The following is a 24,170-nucleotide window of genomic DNA, read 5'->3' as shown; positions in this document are numbered from 1 at the left end:
AGCTGTGTTATCAGAGCACACCGAAACAACTTGGTTTCAGGGGATAACTACATAAAACAAATATTTTAGGTCACCAGAAGAGACTGTTTTATAGATAAGTCTATGATTTTTTGCTGTCTCCAACTGTAAAATGACTTTAATCTAGCCTTTTTTTGTAGAAACTTTATCACACTGTTGTTTCAATGTTTGTTTTCCTACCTGATGGTCTCTAAAATAATTCCATTAAAAAAATTAAGGTGAGGAGTCTAATTTCCATTTGCCAAAGCCATTGTGATTTTAAACCATTGTGGTTCAGACTTTCTCATACACCCAAAAAACTCTGTCACTTGAAAATCTTCTTCTAAACAAATCAACTGTGGTGAAATTTGCACGGAATTGTTTGAAAATGAAGTTTACCAAATCCTTCTTTCCCTTTCTTCTTTTAGCTTCCTACAAAGTATCTTTCCATTTGGGAGCTGAGAAGTAATAAAGTGCTTTTAGAAACTTTTTTTTTGTAGTTCCCAGAACTCTGGGATGTCTCTGCATCCTGGAAGTCACAATAGAAATGTAAACTGGCTTGTAATTTCTGAGATCCTCATTATTTTATCAAAGTACATCAATTAAAGAGAGCAGTTTTTTGGATTATTGTTTAAAATAACTGAAATTGAGAGTAGTGTTTGCACTTTTGTATTGGGTTGGTGGCATAGATACGTGTATGACAGCATCAGTGGCATCAAAATTTAATGCAGCTAATGCCTCAGTATGTGTCATCTTGCAAACCTGGAACTATTAAAATAACGAACCGGGAAATTCTGTTGAGGCTTCTGAAAGTTGCTGTTGCCAGTTAATTACTAAACCAGGCCTGCAGCAACATTCTTAGTGTGTACTTTTAAGGGATTTTTCAGGGGCAGGTCACAGCATTTGTGTCAGGTGAGAATCTACAGAACTTGGGGCTTCATTCACCTGTGACTGAATTTTATGAGTGCGTCTGTGAGGCTAAGGATGGCATGCAGTTTTGTTCCTGCAGCTAACTGGTAGGAGCATCTGTTTTTATGCAGACAGAGCCCTTCCGCTGCCCCTGGATAGAATTTTAGTCAGAACTTCCTCCTTTCAGGTCATGTTTGTGCTGCTGTCCAGGGGTATGCTGCCTGCATGCTGCTGGCTGCTCTCAAGTGCTTGTTGCCTGGCTGCTTCTGCCAGCTGAAAACGTGGGATTGCTGCCCACATTTCTCTAATGTACGGAGACAAACATAGGCAGACTCTGGAGTAGGGCTGGATGCAGGCATTTGTTACTACATGGTCCCCCTTTATCAAAAAAAAGAACTGAAGTTGAGCTTTACCTGGAGAATGTGTGTTTTTTACTAGGTCAGGAGATGAGGAAAAAAGAGTGCTCATCAGGAAATGTGGTGCTTCTGGCTAATGAGGGTGTGCTGGTCTATGGCACATTCTCTCCGCAGTGGCACTGGTAGGGGTTGAGAGCATTCCAGAGGCAACATTTATAGCTGCTGGCAGAGAAAGATCAGTCTGTACAGCTGTATCACTGGCTTCTGCTGGGCTGTCCAAAAATAAGTGTCACAAAGTTATTCATTCACTTTCCTAGCAAGTACTAGAAGTGAGGATGAGAGAAGTTCATCTCCTTCAGAGCGGAATTTGCCCTGGAGGCATATGCAGTAAGGTTGTCTCCAAATTTCTTGGGGGAGAACTGTCATGAGGTGTGTCTCAAACCTGCTACCGAGCAATGAAAAGGATTTGCCTCTGTCTAAGATGGTGACTCCCATTGCTGGAGATAAGCATGGATGTTAAAGTACTGACCAGTTCTTTCACTTGTGGTTGCAGTTTCATCCCTTCTTTGCAAAAAGAGAGATACCCATGTTGTTGACTTCCTAACCATTTCAGGTTTTAGCCTTATTCTACCTCACATTGGCTGTGGATCTGTGCTGAGCAGGTGTGCAAAACTTACACTGACATAGCACACGTGCCCGTTATCTGAGATTTTGTTCTCATTCTGACATTCTAAAAAGCATTCCAAAAAGTCTTAGCAGTGAAAAGCATTTTATGCTCTGACATTTAGCAACTAGAAGCTGCTGATTTTACAACCTCCTAGGGCTACTGTTTCGGCTCTTCGTTTTTTCCCTGCTGGTTTGTACAGATGATTGGCTTTCAGAGAAACAGTTTTGAGGTGAAGGAAATCCATCAAGTCGGATCAAAGGATGCTGAGGCAGAGCTGACTCATGCTGAGGAAAAGAATATAGGAGAGTGGATGTGCCCCAGAGAGAGGAAATTTCTTAGTTTTCACTGAATTGATGAGAGCAGGCAAATATTTGTTTTCTTCATGCCCTCTAAATAACAAGTTGGGGAAGGTTGTGTATAGTACCGTGAACATTGTGTTGTGATGATGGGAACCAAATTCCCAGCTTAGAATGTTGAGTTTGAGATCACAACAAAATGTGACAGAAATGGCATTAAAATGCACAGGAAGTATTCATATAATTAATATTTTATGAATTAATACTTCTGGAAGCTAGGCGCATTGTTTGTCCATATTGTTGAGACTGTGTTCTACTGAAGGTATGAAGAAAGTAGCTTTGCTCACTTATGCATAAAATCAGTAACTTCCAGTCTTTCTTCCTGCATTTCACATCATCCTAACTAGATTCTGAATTTTTTGGAAACATTTTTTACTTCAGAATTGTGAAAAATATTTCCATCCCAGTTTTGAAATTAAATTCCAGAAGGATAGACTCAAAGGAAGAAAATGTTATGGAGTAAAAATTTCATACTGTTATAGTTGGTGGCAAAAATTTGCATTAAATTTTACCAGAGTCAAAATTTCCCAGTTTCTTCCTTAATTTATGTTCCTCAGCGGAGTTCTATAAACACCTAAGGTAAATTATTTTGTTGCCATTCCTACTTCAAGCTGCTGAAGTTGGCTGCAGATCTCTGGCTTCAAATGAGAATGTTTAAAAGTTTTTTCATTTCCTTGAAGTGGGAACATTGCCCAGGTCCAAACTTGGAAGAGAGTGAAATGATGCTCCTGGAAAATAAGAGTTATGCATTTTAGTGTATCTGTTGTGCATGTTGACACATTTGAACTATTAGCAAGTAAAATCAAGGAAAATAAAATAGGTTTGTAAGAAGGTATTGAAACACATGATCTTACAGACTTCCTTGCAGAAGGAACAATGGATGTGTTTCCAGTAGATTGGCTGTGTCTGCTGGATTCCTCTATCACTAGTACCATAAGCATTCCTCAGACTTCCCCGTCTGCTCCCTTGTGACCTGCATCCTTTTTATTCTTTCCCTCCGCAGTGCCCTTAGCTTCTTCCTGCATGCTGCTGGCAGCTGCTTGTGCATCCTCTGGCTTGTCTGCAGCTGCAGCATGTTCTTGGTCCAAGCAGGTCCTGCAGGACTGAGCTCTCCTTCCCACAGCAACGATGCTGCTGCTTGCCCTCCTTTTTTCCCAAAACTGCAATGGCCTTGATTCTTCAACCTTTAAGACTTGTCAGAAATTGGCTGGTGGAGTGGGAAGGCAATTAGAGAGACTGGAAAAAGGATAAAAGCACAAAGCCATTGTCATGGAGAAGCCAGACCAGAAGGTTAATTAAGACAATTTTATGAAGCCACGGTCTAATTAAAAAAAAAAAATCATGCTGACTTCGTTTCCAGATCTTAAAAATAACTGAGTTCTGAACTCAAAATTATGCAAAACAAAGCTGGCATTTAAATATGTTCTATCTTTTCAGTATATTGTTCTTTTTTATTCTAAAATAAGCCTCAAAATCATCAATAGTGATTACAACTTCGGGGTGCCACTTGTTTTGTATGTTCAGTGGAAGAATTTCCACTTTCTCAAAACCCCTTACAATGCCTTCAAATAGACTTCTAGGTTTCAGAACTGGATTTAATACATTTTGTGTTTCTTCACTACTTCTGAAGAAATCTGTTGTCTTTTGGTCTGCTGTGCAAGTTCCTGTAAATGCACCTACCTATTTGGAAGGTTCTTGGTACATATGGATGACATAAATCATATGTTCTTTTCATAATTTGCTCATATGTATCGGTAGCTATCAGTTAGCAGCTATTCAGCAGTCAAAGCAATGTGTTGTTCTTTTCCTGGTGCATTCTTGGTTTTACAGAAGAGATCTTGGCACCTTGGTGGCATTCTACTAAATATTGCTAATATTTCAAAGAGTGTCTGGTTTTCCTTATTTTATCATCTTTATTGGTGATTTAGATGAGAGAATTGAGTGCACTCTCAATAAGATTGCAGATGACGTCAAATTGGGGAAATGTCAATCTGCCCTGGTGGTAGAAAGGCCCTAAAAAGGGAGCTGGATGAAATTCAAGAAGACTAAGTCTCAGGTCCTGCACTTTGATCAGAACAACGCTGTGCTGTGCTACAGGCTTGGGACAGATTGGCTGGAAGGCTGTGTGGAAGAAAAGGATCTGGGGACTGTTGGTTGACTCTTGACTGAACATGAGCCAGCAGTGTGCTCAGGTGGCCAAGAAGGCCAAGGGCATCCCCGGGCTTGTATCAGAAATAGTGGGGCCCGCACGAGCAGGGATGTGATGTCCCTCTGTACTCAGTTCTGGTGAGGCTGCATCTCGAGAGCCGCATTCAGTTATGGGCCTTGCACTGCAAGAAAGATATTGAGGCCCTGGAGTGTGTCCAGAAATGGGCAGCAAAGCTGTGAAGGGTCTGGGACACAAATCTTACAGTGGCTGAGGGAATGGCGGCTCTTTGGTCAGGAGGAGACTTGGGGGGAGGTCTTATCACTCTCTACTACTCCTTGAAAGGAAGGATGAGGTGGTGATTGGCATTTTCTTCCAGGAAACTAATGATAGGACAAGAGAGAACGGCCTCAAGTTGCACCAGGGAAGGTTCAGATTATTAGAAAAATTTCTTCACAGAAAGAGAAGAAAGGGGCATTGTAATAGGTTGTCCAGGGAAGTGGTATAGTCACTGTCCCTTCAGGTGTTTTAAGCAAAGTCCAGATGTAGTACTTAGGGACATGGTTTAGTGGGCAGTGATGGTGGGGGGTGGATGGTTGGACTAGGTGATCTTAGAGGTCTTTTCCAACCTTAATGATTCTATGATTCTATTACTATTGCTTCTTGAAATTCAAGACTTAAACATGGGCTAGTTCAATTGCCATTTGCATTTGAAGTTGTTACCTTTTAGGATGAATACTGTTTCAATGTCTGGACTATGGCGTTGTGAAAAGATGCATCCATTTAATGTAGGAATTACTTCTACAGCTGCAGTAATGAGCAGTGCTTTTTGCCTACTATATGTTAGCATAAAACTGTATCTTTCTTGATAGGAGAGGAAAATAATTTTACATTAACCCTCTCTCTTTATTAAGGAAAGGGTCATTCTAACTAACTTCCATATGGTTGCATTACTGACTTTGAATTGCTGAATGTGTTCTTAAGTTACTGTTGTAGTACTGAACTGTCGTATTTGTATATAAGATAGACCTATAACAGATGAAGATTGTCTTCACATAAAGGAATAGTTGCTTGTGGCTAGATGTGTTTTTTGGTATATGAACGGAAGTGAATCTGCAGATGTTGTTAACCTATGCCCTTCAAAGCTGTTGTCCAGTGAAGTTTGGAAATGGAACCGGGAGAAAGATTAGGTCTCGATGCTAGATGTACATTTAGGAGAGGAATATTTTCAATTTTGTTTTATGTTATATACAGTATGAAATGCGGCAAGTAATAAAGTAGAATTGCTTATTTTTTAATACAAATGAACCAGTGCATACCTTTTACTTACACCTTTCCTGTACTCTGCTTTTTTCCCCTTTTAGATGTGTGGTCAGCGGGCTGTGTATTGGCTGAACTGTTACTAGGACAGCCAATCTTCCCAGGTGACAGTGGTGTGGATCAGTTGGTGGAAATAATCAAGGTATGAAATTTTAAGTGTTTTTTCAACTCTATGCAAATCAGTAGCTTACATACTGATACCATTGTACAAAGTTTTGCATGTAAACTGTGATTGGAAAAATTTCTCATGTGTTTCTGAGAACTTGATAGTCTTTATTTGCCCATCTTGAAGTCAGGCACAATGTCTATGTCTTCTAATTATATAACTCTTTTTCCTCTTAGAGTTTTGCAGTTCTGGTGTGATTGGAAATGGTTCTTACATACTGAGCCAATATTTATTAATACATGATTCTCATTTTTTAAGAATCTAGCTCTTTCCTTTGTTGTATGCAATTAGTGCATAGTTTTGAAAACAGTGTGGTTGAATATCTTTGTGTCAGATTCTTCACATATGTAGCCTTCTTTTCTTCCTTCTTCCTACCAGCTCTTTGAGATGAGCGGTGAAAATGGGTACTCCTTTTTGGAGATGGAAGATCAGGACGTAATTAAATGTAGAGCAAAAAGACCTTCCACCTGAAGTCCTGTTTTTGAAGTGAGAAAGACCTAATGTTTCTAAATGCATGACATTTACATATTGCTTATGCTCAGATGCATCTTGATTGATTTCATTTGGTAAGCTGTGAATGTTCTTTGATTCTCAAATGAGAAGCATGGAACAGTACTTCATAGCGTACAGAACTGGGGCCTGGTTTCCCAGCATCTGTCCAGTTCAGCTTTGTTACCTTTGAAATGATTCTTTCCCTGGTTTAACTCCATCCTCCTTCAACTTCTGCAATAAGGGAGGCAAGGATTCCAAAGAGCATATGTAATTCCTCTAGACACATCTGTACTGTGTTCTTAATAAGATAGCAGCATTACAAAGGATAGGTTGTGTACACGTGCTTCTTTTGTGTGTGTGTTACTGCTATCTTTGTACCTGTCCTATCATAGCATCTGAAACCAGTACCAAGCTGCCATCCTTCTGCATGGGGAACACAAGCAGGCGAGGCTCAGAGTTTCTGTGGCTGGCTGTAGAGTCCCACTGGTGTGTGCCCTGACCCTTCTAGGTTTTCAACATGTCTCCTCCAGCCTTTGGCCATGTAAACTTAGCTTCTGCTACAATGGTTTTATGCCTGTCCTGCTGGAAGTCTTCCAGTCTACTCCTTTTCTACAGAGGCCTCTTGTATCTCCTTCTCCTATGACTTCCTTGCTTTTTTAATACTGTCTTTCTGCCCAGTGTATCTCAAGCTCAGCAAGTTCACATAGGGTCAGTTTACATAGGAAACACCAGTGGAAAATGAGAGCTGCTGTCCCAAGTAGAGCTGATGATGCCATGAGTGAGAATTTTCTCCTTTTGAGAAGTGTCTTGGAGCAGTGCAATTCTTTCCATTGCACCTCTTTCGTGAGATGTAGAACAGTCTGTGTAAACATGTCAGATTGCTAGAGTTCCCGTGGAATTTGTGCAGTAAACTGTGCTACTTCCCTTCAGATATTTGCAAAAAAAAACCCTCACATTTCAATTCTTGATTAATATCTGCAATCCCAAGAATCTACATCTAAATGAGTTTTCATAAAAACTACTTTTTATTTAATGATGAAAGCCCTCTAAGTCCTTCCATGATTCAGTTAGAAAACTGAGAGACCTTATCAGCAAAACCATAGTGCTCTGCGGTTCCTTTGACTTCCACAGTATGAAAGTAAAATAATAAAGGAAATAGATGTCCCTTCATTATTGAGATACTTGCCAAGCAGAGATCGTCATTTTGCTTGAAGTTTTCTAGAAGCTGCTTTCATTACCTAGGCATTTTCAGTTTTACAGTTCTGGGGGTAAACGTCTGTAAACTAATGATTTTGTAGCATACACGTGCTCTGATTGTGATAATTTGGCTTCATTTACACTTATCTGATGGTGTATTGAAGCAGTGGAATACTTTAATAAAATTGTTGATGGCCTGCATGCCACCTGCAACTTCTTTAAATGCCAGTACCATATGATTTATAATAATTTTTATTGACCAGTTCACAGAACCATAAAATACCCCGAGTTGGAAGGGACACTCAAAGACAATCGTATGATTTATAATAATTTTTATTGACCAGTTCACAGAACCATAAAATACCCCGAGTTGGAAGGGACACTCAAAGACAATCGAGTCCAATTTATAACTGAATATATAGTGTTCGCAAACTCACATTATGACATGTCTAATAATTTCTTTAAGTGCAGAAATAGTAATTCTGAACGATCATCCAAACCTGTGTGTTTGTTTTTTTCTGCTCCTATTATACATGTAGCCCTCTGCATAAAAAAAAATAATTTAAACAGATTAAATGTAGGAATAACCTCATTTAAAGTAAGCCTAGTCTCTTCAATTAAAAAGCTACAGTACTGAGAATGTTATAGGAAAGTCTAAGAGAACAAACACTGTACGTCTTAGAGTAGTGGTTATTGTGTTCACTAAATCCTTAAAATACAATGGAAAATGTGAACTTGAATTGGGTAGGTGCCATGAATAATTTTCTGCCCATATACTTGTTATGGAGACAACATAGATTCTCAAGGCAACAATGGAAGAAAAAATGAATGTAAACTGTAGAAGTGTACTGTTTTTCAATACCTCTGCATGTGACATGTTGTGTTGTGAATTTTGTAATAGCTGTATATATTCATAAAAGCATTGGCAAAAGGCCAGCGTGAGAACACGAAGGGAATTGCAGTTGAGGATAGTGCAACCACCAACATGCAAGGCATGAGGTTACTTAAGATGCCAGCTGGCTTTAAAAGAAGCAGAGCCTGTGGGATCTACTAACTGCAGGGAATCTCTCATGAGGTCCCATGTTGAGCACTGCATCCAAGGCCTCCAATATGAGAAGGGCATGAACCTGTTGAAGCAGGTCCAGAGGACACCTTGAGGATGCTTAAAGGACTAGAGCTTCTCTCTTATGAAGGCAGGCAGACGGAGCTGGACTTATTCAACCTGGAGAAGGTTGTGAGGAGGGCTTATTGAGGCCTTTCAGTACCTAAAGGGAGCCTGCAGGGAAGCTGGGGAGGAATGCTTAGTCAGGGAGCACAGTAACAGACGGGGAGTGATTTTAATTGAGAAGTGGGTAGGTTTGTATTAGACACTAGGAGGAAATTCCTTAATCAGAGAGCATTGAGGCACTGTTGCAGCCTGCCTAGAGAAACTGTGGGCGCCCCATCCCTGGAGGTGTACAAAGCCAGGTTGGATGGGGCCCTGGGCAGCCTGATCTGGTGTGTGGCAGTCCTTCCCGTGGCAGGGAGTTGGAACTGGGTGGGCTTCAAGGTCCCTTCCAACCCAAGCCATTCTATGATTCTAGAATAAACAGTCATGAACTTTATAGAAGGTGGCGAGTTGGGACTAGCGGCTTGCTGATACACTGTGACTGTTTTGGGGCCTGACTTTTCAGATAGACACTTGGAATGTGTGTTTGAAATTTAGAGAAAGTTGAGTATGTTAAATTTCCCAAAAGGATTAGAGTTTAAAAACAAAAAACAAACAAAAAGTGTATCCACGCATTTGGGAATGCATCTGACTTTTCATCACTTTAGGTTTATTTGATTCCCCCCATGCATGAGGTCAGCGTAGAAATTCTCTTGCTTGTTCTTGTCAATTCAGGATGACTACAAGCCATAGTTAAACTTGCAGCATTTTTTAGGCCAGGCTAATTTTTTTGTGTTGCTTACTCAACTCTGAATAGTCACAGCTTCTTTCACAGTAGAGCAATTGGATGCTGCATCTCTATGTCAAATTTTTTGCATTAGACTGAAGAATGACTTTGAAATGCCACTCTGTTCAACTTATCCTTCCTTTCTCATTCATTGTGTGATGGCATCCTCTTCAGTGCTGGTAGCCATGAAGGCAGACATTGTGATATGTCCATCCAGCATGACTTTTTAATTCTGCTGGTTGCACGGATCCTCCAGTTTTCTCCACATCCTCAGGTCCTTGCTACACCAGAAACATCTCAGCAGTGTTCACATACTTCCCTTTCATCCAGTTTTGTAATGTCTTCCCCAGCCACTTGTGCTTTTAGTTTCTCAAGACCTATTTCTGATTTACCAGCTGCTCTGAAAAACTGCCCTTGTAAGTCACAGCATCACATTCATGTAAATCAAGACAGCACCCTTATTTTTTTAGTTTCTTTTTCTCTTGTTTGTATTTCTTCAGTCTTTGTTCAGTCTTTATGTAGTAGTACTTCCTTCTTTGCTTCTTTCTTTTGTATTTTGTTAGCCTTTCTGGATGTTCTCAGTCTGACTAGGAGAGAGGTATCTTTGATGACTTACCTTTGAGGAAAAAAGATTCTCAGTATGGCAAAATACTGCCTTAGAGCTGAAAAAAATCTGAAAAAATAACTAATTAAATTCTTCTTGAATTCTTACATTGTTACTGGAGAGAAATTACATATGTGCTTTTTCCAAGGTTTTATCTTGGATGGTGACTCGTCATTATTTTTAGTTCTTGCAGACTATTCCAAATGCTAGGTTATCCCATTGCTGGAAATATCTCAAGTAGGTAACCAGATACATTAATTTTAATTTTGAGTAACAGCCTCCTCAGAAATTTGCTAGTTCCTGAAACAGACACAGTGGCACTGCAGGCATAGCAGTGGTCATGGTAGAGAAATTACATCTGAGCGAGTAATACACTTGAGAGAGCAGTGGTGTGGGTTGGGTCCCTTTGCTGTGGGAAAGGTGGAACTGCTCCTGTCAATAGCCCAAAAGGGTTGCAGTTTCCACCTAACTAGAATACAAGCAGGATATTGCTGAATACAGCTCAGAGAAGAGCTCTCAGCCCGCAAGAGGGAATTTTTAGAGATGCAATCAGTGCAGGCTCCTGTGTGACTCCCTCTCCTTGTGCTCACAGCAAGGAATGTAGTTGTGGTGCCTGCAGGATGGCTATGCCCACTCTGGAGGCTTGGAGAGGTAAATCCTGTGCCTCCCACACCCTGGAGAGCCCTGAAAATTTGCTGAAGTATTCCCCAGACTGAACCATCTTAAACTGCAGCTCCCACAGAAAGGGATTGTGCAGTGTTCCCCATGCAAAAAGGATGTTTCTGAAGCATTATAGTTTTCTTTCTAAGATACATACTTAAGTTCATATTTATCTTCTGAAGGATTCTGCTTAGCCTCTTTCCTCTACTCTGCTCAAAACAGGAAAAGAAATCTTTGTCAAAGGAATGAAACAGCAGTACTCACGTGAGCAGTCCTGGCACATTGGGAGGACAGCATCTGATAGTCTGCTTTTTGTTGACTGCACCATAAATATTTTTTCCCTGTCTGCGTTGCTGTCTCAAGCATAACATGCAATGACCAACTCATGATAACTGTAAGAAACGGCTAGGGGTTTTTTGGTGTGGACTTCTGGTTCCTTCTGGATTGTGCATTTATTCCTTGCACTGAAGGAAAAAATGAAATCATCTTCCCATAGTTCTCTGGGTTAGAAATGAGGCAACAGGAAAAAATGTACTAAAACCCAAACTTTATAGTATCAGGAATCCTATTCATGTGTAACTTTTTGATCTGTGACAGTTTTACTGAACCGAACCCTAAGTATAGACTGCAATTATAATATATGGCTCACACTCAAATGTCAGGGTGCTATTTTGGGCTCAGTTTTTGCAATAAAATAAATTCAGTCACAGCATTTAATGGGGAAAGTGGAGCTGTCTCTTCCGGGAGAAGAGGCAAGCAGAGAGAAGACAGCTTGTTATCGACTGTGGTCCTGCATGAGAGAATGTGGCCCAGGGGCTGATCATTGATTGTATATGACACCTGTGTATCTCTGCTGCAGGATATCGTCTGGGTCCTTCCCTCGTGCCCATAAAGGAAGTCCCCTGGCATTTCACCTCCAGCATGCACCACAACTTGCCTTTTCCTGTACCTCGTGTTGTTTCTTGCTTCCAGTGCTTGCTGGCAGGCAGTATAAAAAGATGACGAATAATTATGTTCGCGTCAGTGGTGACAATGGATTTTTTCCTATTCCTGTTGTGTAGCTATTCATGAGTTTTTTAAGTAGAAGAAATATCTATATTTAGTTGGCTTTCACTTGTGTTTGACAGGACCATGATTTTGAAAGAAAGTGCATATAAAATGTGCAAGTTTTTTTTTTTTTACCATAGACCTCTTGAAGCGTTATTTCAAAACCAACTTGTCTTTACTGCTTGAGATGCCAGCACCATGAATTTAAGTAATTAGTTGGCACACCTCTAACAGCTTTCTGAAGAGGTGCAGACATGTTTGCAAAAGTAATATTTATGCCATCTGGTAAACCATACACACCTGGTGGATGTTTCCTCCTAAGATAGCATGGTTTTCATGGGGAAGGCACTATAACGCTGTGTGGTTTCTAGAAGACTCTGAATTAAGTAACAACCTTCTTTCTTCTCAAGTTCACTTCAGTCTTCCCCAGCCAGAGTTTCTGAACTCTGCTTTTGGCTGATTTTGGTATTTTGGCAAATAACTAGCAGTAAGTAACAATGGCTGTCAGAAAGGGCCTTCATCCTACTGAAGTTTATGCAAACCTTGCAGTTTCCACTTCCTCCTATGTTGAAACATTGTGCTTTTGGTCTCATAGACCTGCAGGGTTCTTGCACAGTGAGGGCAGGTGTGGACAGCAGCTGTCTTCACTTCTGGACTGTAGCTCCTTCTGTGAAAATTCAATTGCAAGTAAAGGAAATGAAGATCTTTACGCTATTTGTTATAAAATTCAGGACTTAACTCCAGATATGAAAATTTCCTGGTATTTTTAGAGATGTGATTATCAGGAGCCTATAGATTTTCTTCAGTTGCTTAAGATATATGCTGTTATGCTACCTTCATTAACCCTGTTAGTAGAAGAAAAAGTATTTGGGGAGCTTAATCTTGCAGGTGAATGTCAGGGAAAAACTTTCCTGAAAATCCCTGTAAAATCTCCCACATTCACTTTTCATCCTAAGAGAATTAAAGTAGCATCTATTTTATCAACAGATATTCCTTTGTTACACAGATAATTTTTTAATGTGTTTTTATTTAAGAGATGATTATGACTTTTGAGGATGAAGAGCAAAACCAGTTATCTCTAGCCTACAGTTGTCTTCACTTGTGAGATCTTTGCTTATAGGCCCCTTTCATTCCAGACACAGTTTGTCGTTTTTTAATTAAAAAGATAGAAAAAAACCTCATCATTTTATTTGAAAATACTACCTTTCATAGGGCTGTACCTAAGAAGCAGAAGTAGAATAGTATATATTGATGTGCATAGACAGGAATAATTAAGTTTTGGACTAAGTATTTCTTAAAAGCTGTCTAACCTATGCAAGGTCTGGGGAATCTCTTCCATGTAAAGAAATACCTGAAGGAAAGATGCAGAGAAGACACAGGTTCTTTTTGGGTGCCCAGTGCCAGAGCAAGAGGCGGTGGACATGGGCTGGGACACATTAAACTCAAATCTGTACACAGGAAAACAGCTTTTATTATAAAGGTGACAAAATATTGGAGCATGTTTCCTGGAGGGGTGGTGGAGCTTTCATCCTTGGAGATTTCAGAAGCTGCCCGGACATAATCCTGAGCTCTTGCTGACCTGCTTGAGCAGAGGCTTGAACCATTTGGCCTCCAGAAGTCCCTGCCAACCTCAGTGTTCTGTGATTCTGTGAAACCTGTCAGCAAGGAACATCTGCTCCATAGTATTTTCAGAGCTGGTATAGCTAGAGTGGTTGTTTCACAGTGCAATTCTGCCAAAAATGTGCAAAGTAATTTATTCTTCTCCCTTGCATTCCAACAGAAATAGCAGTCATATGAATGACTTCTCTTTTTAAAAGAGAGAGTGTTTGACCAGCTTTTGTGATAGCTTAAATGGTTGCTGCTACTCAACAAGGTTACTCAAAGGTATTGCTAATGTACCTAAAACTCTGCATAAGTCAGTAAGTTATGATTTAAAAACGGTGCTGCAAAGTGCCCTGGAGGGCAGGGTGGGGTTATTTCCATCCCTTGCTACAGGACCTCTTCCAGGCATTGCAAAATACCAGAACATTTTTATAGCTTATCATGTCATTCATCCCACATTTCTTTTTCCCCCCTGAATTGTGATTTGAATATGACATTCTTAAAGGCTGCCTGCCATTTTTCTTGCTGTGTACTTTCCTCTTCTTATTATTTTTTCTTTTTTGCCTTAATCTGCCTACTCTCAGTACAAAGTGGAAGCATCCAGACACCAGTGGCATGGCTCTGCAATGTAGGGAAAAGAAAGTAAATACACTGAGTGGTTAATGTAAGTCACTTAATATTCTCTATGGGTCATTTTAAGTGTCTGAGGCTATATGTAACCATAAGATCTGGCTTGCTCTTCATTCAGCTAGCATTATCCCTCTTCATAACCTTCTTTTCAAAGCATTCACGACACCTTAGGTACAGTTGTTTAAAAGCTTCACTATCCTTGTCACCAAAGATCCAGCTCAGGAGTTGCTCTCTCCCATCATTTGTATTTAGGTCTTTGGGTTTTTGTGAAATGCATGGCTAGGTCTTGTCCATGGGTCCTCTCATGAACCTATCTTTGCCTATCTGATCTGAAATCTCCCCCATCCTATTTGCATTCTTTTTAGGTAAAAATACAGGCACTGTGCAGATTCTCATTCTGTGAAGCCTTGGGAATCGGGCCAGATTCCTGAATTTCGGTGATGTAAAAAATTTAGTCCTTGCCTTCTCTTAGGAAAGCTATTACAGATGGTGTTTTTTATTCTTCTGAGGGGGAGGAGGTGAAGGAAGGTAAGCTTGCCTTTAAACAAGCTCTCTCTATGCGAGGGAGGCCTTAAAATGCGGTAAGCCTTGAGAACTTGTATTGCTGTCCCATCATTTATCTGTAATTTGTCAGGAAGTTAAATAATCCAGGGAGCTTCCAAGTTTTTGCACATGGTTTTTACCACGCATTGAAACTGAAATACTATTTGCAGATCTGAAATTCCACCCATTTTTAGAAGCAGCATTTGAGAGCAGTGGTCTCAAAGCCTAGAGCCAGGGAAACAGCACACTTCTGGCTGCTCCTATCTTCTTCATAGTTTAGTAGAACATATAGGATCCTGTAAATGGACTCTGCTACCAACACAGGCGTGCACAGAAAAGTAGTCTGTCAGATGTGAGCATAACTCTTGGATTGTAGAGGAGGTGGGATTTATGTCTCGGTTAGCGATCAAGAGGTGGGCGTTCTGTGATCATTTCTTTCATGTAACTTGCCGATTGAATCTATTACCCAGGAAGTAATTGCTCAAACAAGTTCTGGGAGTTTCTTTCCTTTTGCTGCTGTTAATTTAAAGCATTGCTTTATGGGTAGATATTCTGTTTCATACAGTTGTATTTTAAATTGCAAAGAGGTAGCAGACTCCTTTCTCCTTTCAACTGCTAGGTTTTTTTTTCGTTGAACTGAATAGTGATCTTGTCCCTTTTGCCTGACTCTTCAGAGTGTGTTCGTGCCATTTCCACTCCGGTAACAGAATATATAATGAAATACGTCTTTAGCACTCTGCCTTACTAGCTAATGGCGTCGCATTTTGGTTGTTTCCTCGTGGTGACAGTGCATAACATCACAGCAATCTGTATGACAGGAGCAGTGTAGTTATAGGATTGCCATGGGAAAGTGAACTTGAGCTGAGTAGAGGGACAACTTCTGCTTTCTGCTCTCCTCTCTTCCTTCTTTACAGAACAAAAGGATGCCCAGTGTGAACAGAAAACGATGAATTCTTTGGACTTGCTTTCCAACTTCTATATATACATAGAATTAAGCATTTTCTTAAGATTAGATCAGAAAGCCAAATTGTCCTGCTGATTCCCTAGAGGAATTTGCAGGACCCTGACAAAATATATCCTGCCTTCCAAAGAGATGTATGATTGCATGGTATTTCTTACATGACTACCAATTTGCAGGTAATAAATAATGTTGTGCAAAATAGGTTTAAAATAAGTTTATCTTCTGCACTGAACTTCAGGGAATATATGTATGTATTTATTTATTTTTATATATTTCTAATGAGAAATAAAATACTGTTTTATTATTATCTCAAGAGCAGTAATTGGCTGATCTTGTGAGCTTGTCCATAGAGTTGTTGTTCTTGACTTAAAATGCAGTCTGTTACACGTCAGATCCTTAATCAGCTGTATGCTACAATCAACAGCACTGTCTTATAGTATTAAAGTTACAGTAGACTCTATTCCTTATTGAAATATCACTTAGTTTGAGAAAGATTCTTGAATTTTGTGAAAAAAAATTAGAAGCTAATTATATTTTTAATGCTTAGCTTGGAGCATGAACTTTGCCACCAAGAGACTACTGAAGCTGGAGCAAGAAGTGAGAGATGACTGAGGGACTTGAAGTATCTGTCATATGAGCAGAGGTTGTGAGAGCTGAGACTGCTCAGCTTGGAGCAGAAAGGGATTCAAGTGTGACTTTATCCGTGCACATAAATATGGGCTCTTCTCAGTGGTGCTCACTAACTGGTCAAGAGTCAACAGGCACAAAGTGAAACACATGCAGTTCCATCTGAACATAAGTTGTGAAGTCTCCGTCTGCAAAGATACCCAGAACCCAGCAGAACATGGTCCTGGCAGCCTACCCTATATCTAATCCTGCTTGAGTAGTGGGTTTGGACCAGATGGCCTCAGGAGGGGAGATCCCTTCCAATTGAAACTGTGGAAGTTTTGTTGTTTTGTTCTCAACACTGTATTAATTTACTGATTATACAGATTGACCTCAGTTAAGTTTACTCGCTGTGTAATAGATTGTACTGGGCTCTTCCAGATCCATGTGAAGCATATGTAAGCAATTGTTGTTTTTTTTCTTTCTCTTTGCTTTCTAGGTTCTGGGAACGCCTACAAGGGAGCAAATTAGAGAAATGAATCCAAACTATACTGAATTTAAATTCCCTCAGATTAAGGCACATCCATGGACTAAGGTAAGTCGATACGAATTGGATAATAGCAGCATGTGGGCTGAAACTGAGAAATTCAAGGAGTTGTGGGATTGTCTTTGTAGCTGTCAATCTAAACTAGGTACCTTTAACTATGCTAGAGACCCAATAACTCTTGATATAGGTAAGAATAAGGAAGATATTGAAGCAGTGTATTGCATTATATATATATTTTTTTTGAAGCTGCATACAGCCTTTTTCTTTAAAAAACAGAAACAAAAAAACAACAGAGGTGTGTGTGCTTGTAGTGGACTGCAATATATCTAAATCCTGTAACTCTTGATGTGTGCAAGTCACTTAGAAATGAGAAAGTGTTCCATTGATGTGTGTGACACTTCTGTAATGCTGTTACATAATCTGGCAGTGAAGATTGACAGTCATTTTCTTAACTGGTTCTTTCAAAAATATTATATTTGTAATCCTGTAGGTGTGTTGTTCAGTGTTGTCTTTTTTTTCCTGGAGTTGCATCTTGAGACTGTTTTGCTACCTAATTTTCAGAAGGAGGTACTACTGCAGTAAATACTTGCAATAATATAACAATGATCAAAGTGGAAACTGCTAGCGTTAGAGTAAGTACATGGCCCTGCAGTTAAGCTGTCCTCCACATGTGGAGGAATGGTAGATTTTTTATTTGTAAAGAGGTAAAATCTGATAATTTAATTAGCCTCCAGCTTGTCAATTAAGTTAAATATCAAGTTTTAAACAACTGATGTCTGACATAGTTGTAGTATGTTGTCATCATACCTTGGTGGTTCAGCTTTTCTTCTGCTAAGAGCATATTGTTTATGTATGAAAGGATTTTATTCTTAGCTGAGCATGTGTCCAGGTCAGACTCTTTAAGACCAAATGCACTGTGGTGGTAGGAACTCTGAATAAACCAGCTAGAGCTAATCAAGAGTCTTTCTGACAGCTGGTGATCTATCTAGCAGGTACATGCCAAGCCAGATACGCTGTTTATATGATAGATTATTCAACATTTCATGCACCACTTTGTTTCTCCTTTTCCCCAATAATTCCTGGTTTTTATTTCCATATCATAGTTTCTGTGGGTTTTTTAAGTGATTTATAATAGTATGAGAGGTCTGTAAATCCTGTGATGCTTTTTAGCATCTTGCCTTAACTGGGGAAAACAGTAGTACAAGTTAAATCCCTGGGAGTTGGCCTCTTCCCTTTAAAATTGCACCACGGTAGAAATCAAGTCACAAGAATAAACCCCAAAGCCTTATAGCACAGAATTCTATGATTCCATCTGGATTTCTGCGGTGAAGGTGTTCTGGATTTGAGAGATTAAAGTAACATGCAATGGGACCAGGGGTGTTGAGAGGTAGCACATGGAGTTAAACAGCTATGCTAGCTATGCAACTTATCTTCTGCCTGAAAAGTCTTAAGAATCATCTGTATGCACCTGATGATCACAACAGTGGCCTTTCAGCAAATGCAAGCTTCAAGAAAGAAGTGTTCCTTATATTTATATCCATTATACATACAATAGTATATTTTGTCATTCTAAGTGGTCATAGGTGAAAATAAGTCAGTTTGAAAGAATTGAGAGGAGCTTGCCAGGAGATCACATCTGCATTCTGCATTAGGACACAGTTACTTTTGGACATCTGTGCTTGCAGCATGGCTGCTTCTCAACTCATTCTACACGTTCCTCCTGACGTCAGTTGGGTGTACAGTGGCATTTAAACCACTTTGCTGCAGCTGAGTGACGTGATATTTCATTTATGTCATCTGCACTTCTCTTGTTTAAAAAAAAAATAAAAAAATTGTACTTTTAGAGGTGCGGCTGCGTGGTGCGGAGCGGAGTGGGACAGCCCCTCCTCCCACCTGGCTGGCAGTGCCGGGTCTGATGCACCCCAGGGTACAGTTGGCCCTTTGTGCTGCCCTTTGTGCTGCCAGGGCACTCTGGCAGCTTATATTCAACTTGCCATCAGCCAGAACCCATGGATTCCTTTCAGCAGAGCTGCTCTCCAGCCTCTCATCCCCTGGTCTGTACATAAATTCAAGATTGCCCCTTCCCAGCTGCAGAATCTGGCACTCAGCTCTTTTTGAATTTCACGCAGTTGATGATTGCTTAGCTGTCCAATTTGTCAAGGTCTCTCTGCAAGGCCTCTCCATGCTCTGGGAAGCCAACAGCTCCTCTTAACTTACTATCATCTGTAAACTTATTATGTGTTTGAGTCCTGCATGTAGGTCATTTAGGAAAACACTGAAGAGAATGGCTCCTAAAATAGAGCCCTGTGGGATCTCACTAGTGACTGACCACCAACCTGGTGTGACCCCATTTACTATAGCTATTAGAGCCTGATCCATGAGCCAGTTCTTCAGCCATAGCTTTATGTTGTCCAGCTGCCTGGTCATTTTGTCCAGAAGGATACCATGAGAAACAGTTTCAAAAGCTTTGCTGAAACAAAAAAAAAAAAAAACTAAGCCAGCATTAATCAATCACATAGCATTTTAACTAAGTTTCTTAAGCAGCCAAGGAGTACAGGTTTCCAATCTAAAACTGCAGAATTCCACACCAAAAACCTTACAGAAAGGGCTTCAATAAAAACTTAAAAGAATCACAGCTGAAAGTCTTACCTCATCCTATAGCACTGGTTGCACATACTCTTCTTGAGAAGTTATTTATTTGACAGTTACCTGTCTCATCAATTTTTGTTAAAAAGTGTTTTAAAGCATTATAAAACATTATTATAAATAAACTTTCTGACCCTTGATCAATGCAACCATGTCTTAACAACTACTCACTCATCATTTATTAAACCTTAATAAATCACAGCCTGATATAGCAGTGACCTTTAATAATTTGACATTAGAGAACAAAGAAGCATTAAAAGGATAAAGACAGCAGATCACTGAAGGGTTTAAGATTACTGAATACAAAAGTGTCCATCTCTTGGAGTTTCTGTATTTTAGAGTTGAAAAATTCCACTAGAGAAGTGCTTCTGAACTATCATTGCAAAAGTGCAGTCCTAATAAGTGGTAAAGGGGAAAGGGCAAATGGTTTTTGTTACGTGTATAACTAGAGTGCTGTAAGTAGTTGCCAGCAGGACTTCAATTTTGAAAGCTTCAACCTCAGTAACACAAACATTTGTCATCTAGGTTTAAGAATTACTGAGGATTCTGTATTTAGAAGGCTGCTATTTCTGTGATCTGGTTATAACCGGAGGGCTCATCAGTTAAGAGTTAAATTTTGTGTGGAAAAGTTTCCAGGCAGCTGTTTATCAGAATAGTTAGAGGAAGAAGTCACTCCTCTGTGTAGGCTCACAAGAGCTTTCTCATAATATTTCAGGGAAAATTCATTGGTTTGCAAAAGTATGTTTGGATTACAGTTAAAAGGATTCTAGTGTTTTGTATTAGAAATTACGTTTGTAATGTGAGGACTTCTGTTGGACGTACCTGGTGCGGTGGTCTGCTCCCTGGGTATTTCTGGCAGGTTTTGAGACCTGGCCTAGTGGGATGTGGCCCTGCCTATAGCAGAGAGATTGGACCTAAATGATTTTAAAATGTTCTTTCCAACCTGAACAGTTGTATGGTTCTATAATATTGCTAATACTATGAAGTATTGGGCATATATTTTAGATTGAATACTGTGTACGTTGGGTGTGTCTGTGTGTACAGTCTTTGTATGCATTTTACCACTGTGCTCACTGGTCCTTAATTGTTGAACTTTGCTGTACTTGAAGCAGGTAGTCCTGTCCCCCTCCCCTCACCGTGGGACTGGGACATAAGCAGTCTGGTCTCTCTCATGACTGTTTTTTTCCACCCTCCCGAGTCAGCCTCATGTCCTCATCCTGTCCTACTCCTGCTCTCCTGGTTCTTGTCTGGCTTTTAAGCAGATTGTTTTGCTTGTAATACATCCAAGTGACTGCTCATGTTGTAGACAGAAGAAAGAATACCAAGCAGTAAAATAAGATAAATAACTTCTTTTGTCTCTGCTAATTATAACTGATGACAAAAGAAAATGGAAATTCTTCTGTCAGAAGTCTTCCTTGGTAAACTTGCATTTGAAATAAAGTATCAAACTTCCAAGTTTGGGCCTGATCTTTTGTAGAGATGTAGAAGTAGATTGGAGATTATTTCTTTAGATGCAGTTTCATAATTAGCTCAAGTTTGTCATGAAAAGGGTTCTGCCTTTCCATTCCCTCCTGCCTTCCTTTTGCATTATTGTTTACATAGTATCAAAAACCTCTTGGGGAAAAAAAAACAAAAACAAGTTATTTGAGGTCTGGGCTAGCTTTCTTACCTCCTTGCTCATTCAGGCCCAACTGTACGTATTGGGACTAGAGAATCGGGCACACTTGCAGGGCCAGGAGAAGGGCAAGACTGTCTTTTCCAGCATGATCTAGAGGCGGTTGATTGCCTGTTGTGAAACCTTGGTTCTTTTTGAAAGGTACACTTCTGTTTTTTACTGGATGTGTAATGATTTTTCAAGCAAAGACTGAAAACAGCTCTGCGGGAGGCTAGCTTAAAAGAAAAAAGAGCCAAGTTTTTCTGTTAATTTCATCTTTTCCAGATCCCTCCGTAGGAGCAGTGATTTTTGGATAGTGTAAATCTCTTATCTCCATCTAATGCGTGAGAACAGAGGCCAGGTTGTGTAGGTGATAAATTGCCCTGCCTCACAGCCCTGTTTGTATGCAGTAAAGAAAGTAGTGTGTAATCGCAAATAAGAGAGAATCCTTTAATATTAAGACGTGATTTGCATGAGTGCAATACAGCAATCACATGCTAAGTTTTACTGGTCTTCTGCAACGCAGTGTCTGTTCTGCTGTCCTATTGCAACATGTCTGCAGAAGCTGTTCCTTGTGGCTGGCCTGCTGAGGCTGGGATCATTTCCAGAGGCAGATTATTTTTATTTTTTTCTTTTTTGAGTTCGGTCTGAGGAGAAGGGGAGCTTGTTATGCTTGGCTGTGTTGCCCGCCTGTAGAGCTTGCTAGAAGCCAAGCATGTGCTGGTTAATAAAGGCTACTTGGTGCTGGTTTTGCTGGGACCTCAGTGGAATTAGCCCAATAACAAGTGTGTGGTCTCAGCAAGTAGGAGCTCCGCAGACAGGTTTCTGGTTCTGTTCCCAGTTCTGTGTCAACTCATTTGCAAGCCACTTAACCCTTCTGTCTTCATTTCTCTGGCTGTAGAAGTGCCATCAGACAGGGATTTTTGACTACCAAGGCGTAAGCAATTTTTGAGAGGCTTTTGAGAAAAATATGTAAGGGGATTCAGTCAGAGAAGATGGACTTCTTTAATCTTCATTTGCATAATGCGAGTTCTACGCAGTTCAAAAATAGAAAACTGGTGTATTTTAGAAACCCCCTTCCAAATTTCATAGGCTCTTGGGACAAGACTGATCCTCAGAGCAAGAGCACAGTGTTAGTTTTGGATTTCCTTGCATTCGGGTGAAGCTCAGTCCAGACATCGCTGCCTTGCATGCGTCTCCTCCTTTTCCTTCTGTGTTTATGAACATCATGTTTCTCATAAAGCTTATTATGTTTCGCTTGCGTGACTGAAATACTGCTTCATGTTGGGAAGCTGTGCTGATGGTATTGTGTGATTGCATTTCAAACAAGCTGACTTGAGGGGTCGTGTCCTACATCTGACAGCTTTGATGGCTTGCAAACAGGAGGAGCTTTCCCTGTTCCTTAATACTGAAGTGTTTCCAGAGAGACAGTATCCCCCGCTCCCCAGCCTGGGGCATGTGACATCGAAATGTGCTTACGGACCAAGAGAGATGTACGCAGGCTGTCGGCCTGCAGTGGGGCTGTGGGTGGTTCTTGGCAAAACACATGGGGCTCCAGAGCTGGCAGGGAAATTTCTAACTGCAGTGTCACCAACTTGATGCGTTAGCAACAGATGTCATTTTAATAAGCTTGTGCTCTCTTAGGAGCACAGCACGCTAGCAGGACTCACAATCTGCATGCAAAACATGTGGCGGTTGATGGCAGGAGCAGTGTCTTTTAATACACGCTGGCTGGAAGAGCACCTTGCTGTAACATTGTGGAGCTTGGATGCGTAATTAGACCAAGGCGGCGGAGCTCCACGTTGTGCATGGCAAGTCAATGAGCTGAAAGTCAGACCAGGCATTCTGCTGAAACAATGCTCAACTCTTGCCTCGTGGGGTTTCATTTGAGGGCTGAATGCTGATGGAAGTGCAGTGAAATAGAGCATCCTATGCTTCCCATTGCTTTTCTTGCAGCGTATGTTAGTCAAGGATAAAAAATAAAAATTGAAATTCAGAGAGAACTCTACTACTCTTATAGGAAGCATTTCAAATCAGAAAGATAGTATGTGATTTGTTCTGCCAGTACACGAAGGCTTCCTCTAAATTGGTGTCATTTGGGGTTGAAAGCCCAGTAGTGCACCTGGGGCATTTAGGCCTGAAAGTCACTTCGGAATGTCAGAGGTGGTGGTGATTCCTGAAAAAATGGAGAGGGAGCTGCATGAGAGAGATCACACTGATAGCAGTGTCACACAGGAAGGAAATAGGCAACTTGCCTGGGCTCACTGCCTGCAGTCATGGGCGTTCGAGCATCACCAGCATGCCTGAACACAGAACGGACTTGTGCTGGTCCCTCAGCTTTTTGGTGAGGTATAGAACTATTGGAATCTGAAGGAAAACAAACAAAACGAAAACACCAAAAGCTGTGGTTTTGGATGAGTCAGCATTTCCATTTTACATGACCATGCAGAGATTTTGTGACTCATCCAAAAAGAGCCAGTGACTTGGGTCTCAGCCTGAAATTCATTGCTTTGCAGAAACTAAAAGGTTTTGAGTTATGCAAGTGCAAATTTTCCTTGGAGAATATTGTATGTAAAGCCTTTTTTGTTTGTTTGTTTTGTTGTTGTTTTTTTTTTTTGCATTTGTTTATCTCCAAAACAGGTTCATTTTTTAAAATGAAAACTTGAGCCTTCGGTCCCGCCTGTGGACAAATAGCCTTACCAAAGGTCTTGTTTCATTTTAGAAAAATGAATTGCTGCGCCGGTGGGGTAGTATCTGATTGCTTTAAAAGTTCCTGTCAGTGTTTTATTTTTGGTTTTGTTTGTGGACTTGCTGTGCATTTTGCCCGGCCATATTTAGTCTGCATACTAAATGGTAGTCTGCCCAAACACTTTACTTTGTGCACTTAGCTTTTTTCCTTTTTGTTTCTTTTTTCTTTTTTTTCCCCCTTTTCTCCTTTTTTCTTTCCTTTGTTATTTCTTATTTCTTTTGCTTTCACCCAGATGCACCTTAAACCAAGACAGACTTTGCTCCAAAGGGCCGGATTTTAGTCCGTGCACTAAATTTTAGTCCGCAGACTAAAAAAATAATCCGCGGATTATTTGCTACCTCCATTCCCTCACTGAGAACTACCCGGACCTGAAGCTCTGGC

The 24,170-nt window shown here is 40.4% G+C and overlaps 1 protein-coding gene across 1 annotated transcript in view; it reads left to right on the top strand.

The window, feature by feature from the left end:
• The window catches only part of GSK3B (glycogen synthase kinase 3 beta), a 135,951-nt gene that overhangs the window by 95,380 nt on the left and 16,401 nt on the right, over window positions 1-24,170 (top strand). Inside the window, exons 7-8 of the mRNA XM_065742125.1 lie at window positions 5,796-5,893; window positions 16,693-16,788. Coding sequence (XP_065598197.1) covers window positions 5,796-5,893; window positions 16,693-16,788 — 194 coding nt within the window. The remainder of the gene's footprint in view (window positions 1-5,795; window positions 5,894-16,692; window positions 16,789-24,170) is intronic.

Source organism: Cyrtonyx montezumae, unplaced genomic scaffold, assembly GCF_038088225.1.
Source record: "Cyrtonyx montezumae isolate F1298 unplaced genomic scaffold, pur_monq_1.0 scaffold_3, whole genome shotgun sequence".
Classification (NCBI taxonomy): Eukaryota; Metazoa; Chordata; class Aves; order Galliformes; family Odontophoridae; genus Cyrtonyx; species Cyrtonyx montezumae.
This window is presented reverse-complemented; position numbering and strand designations above follow the sequence as displayed.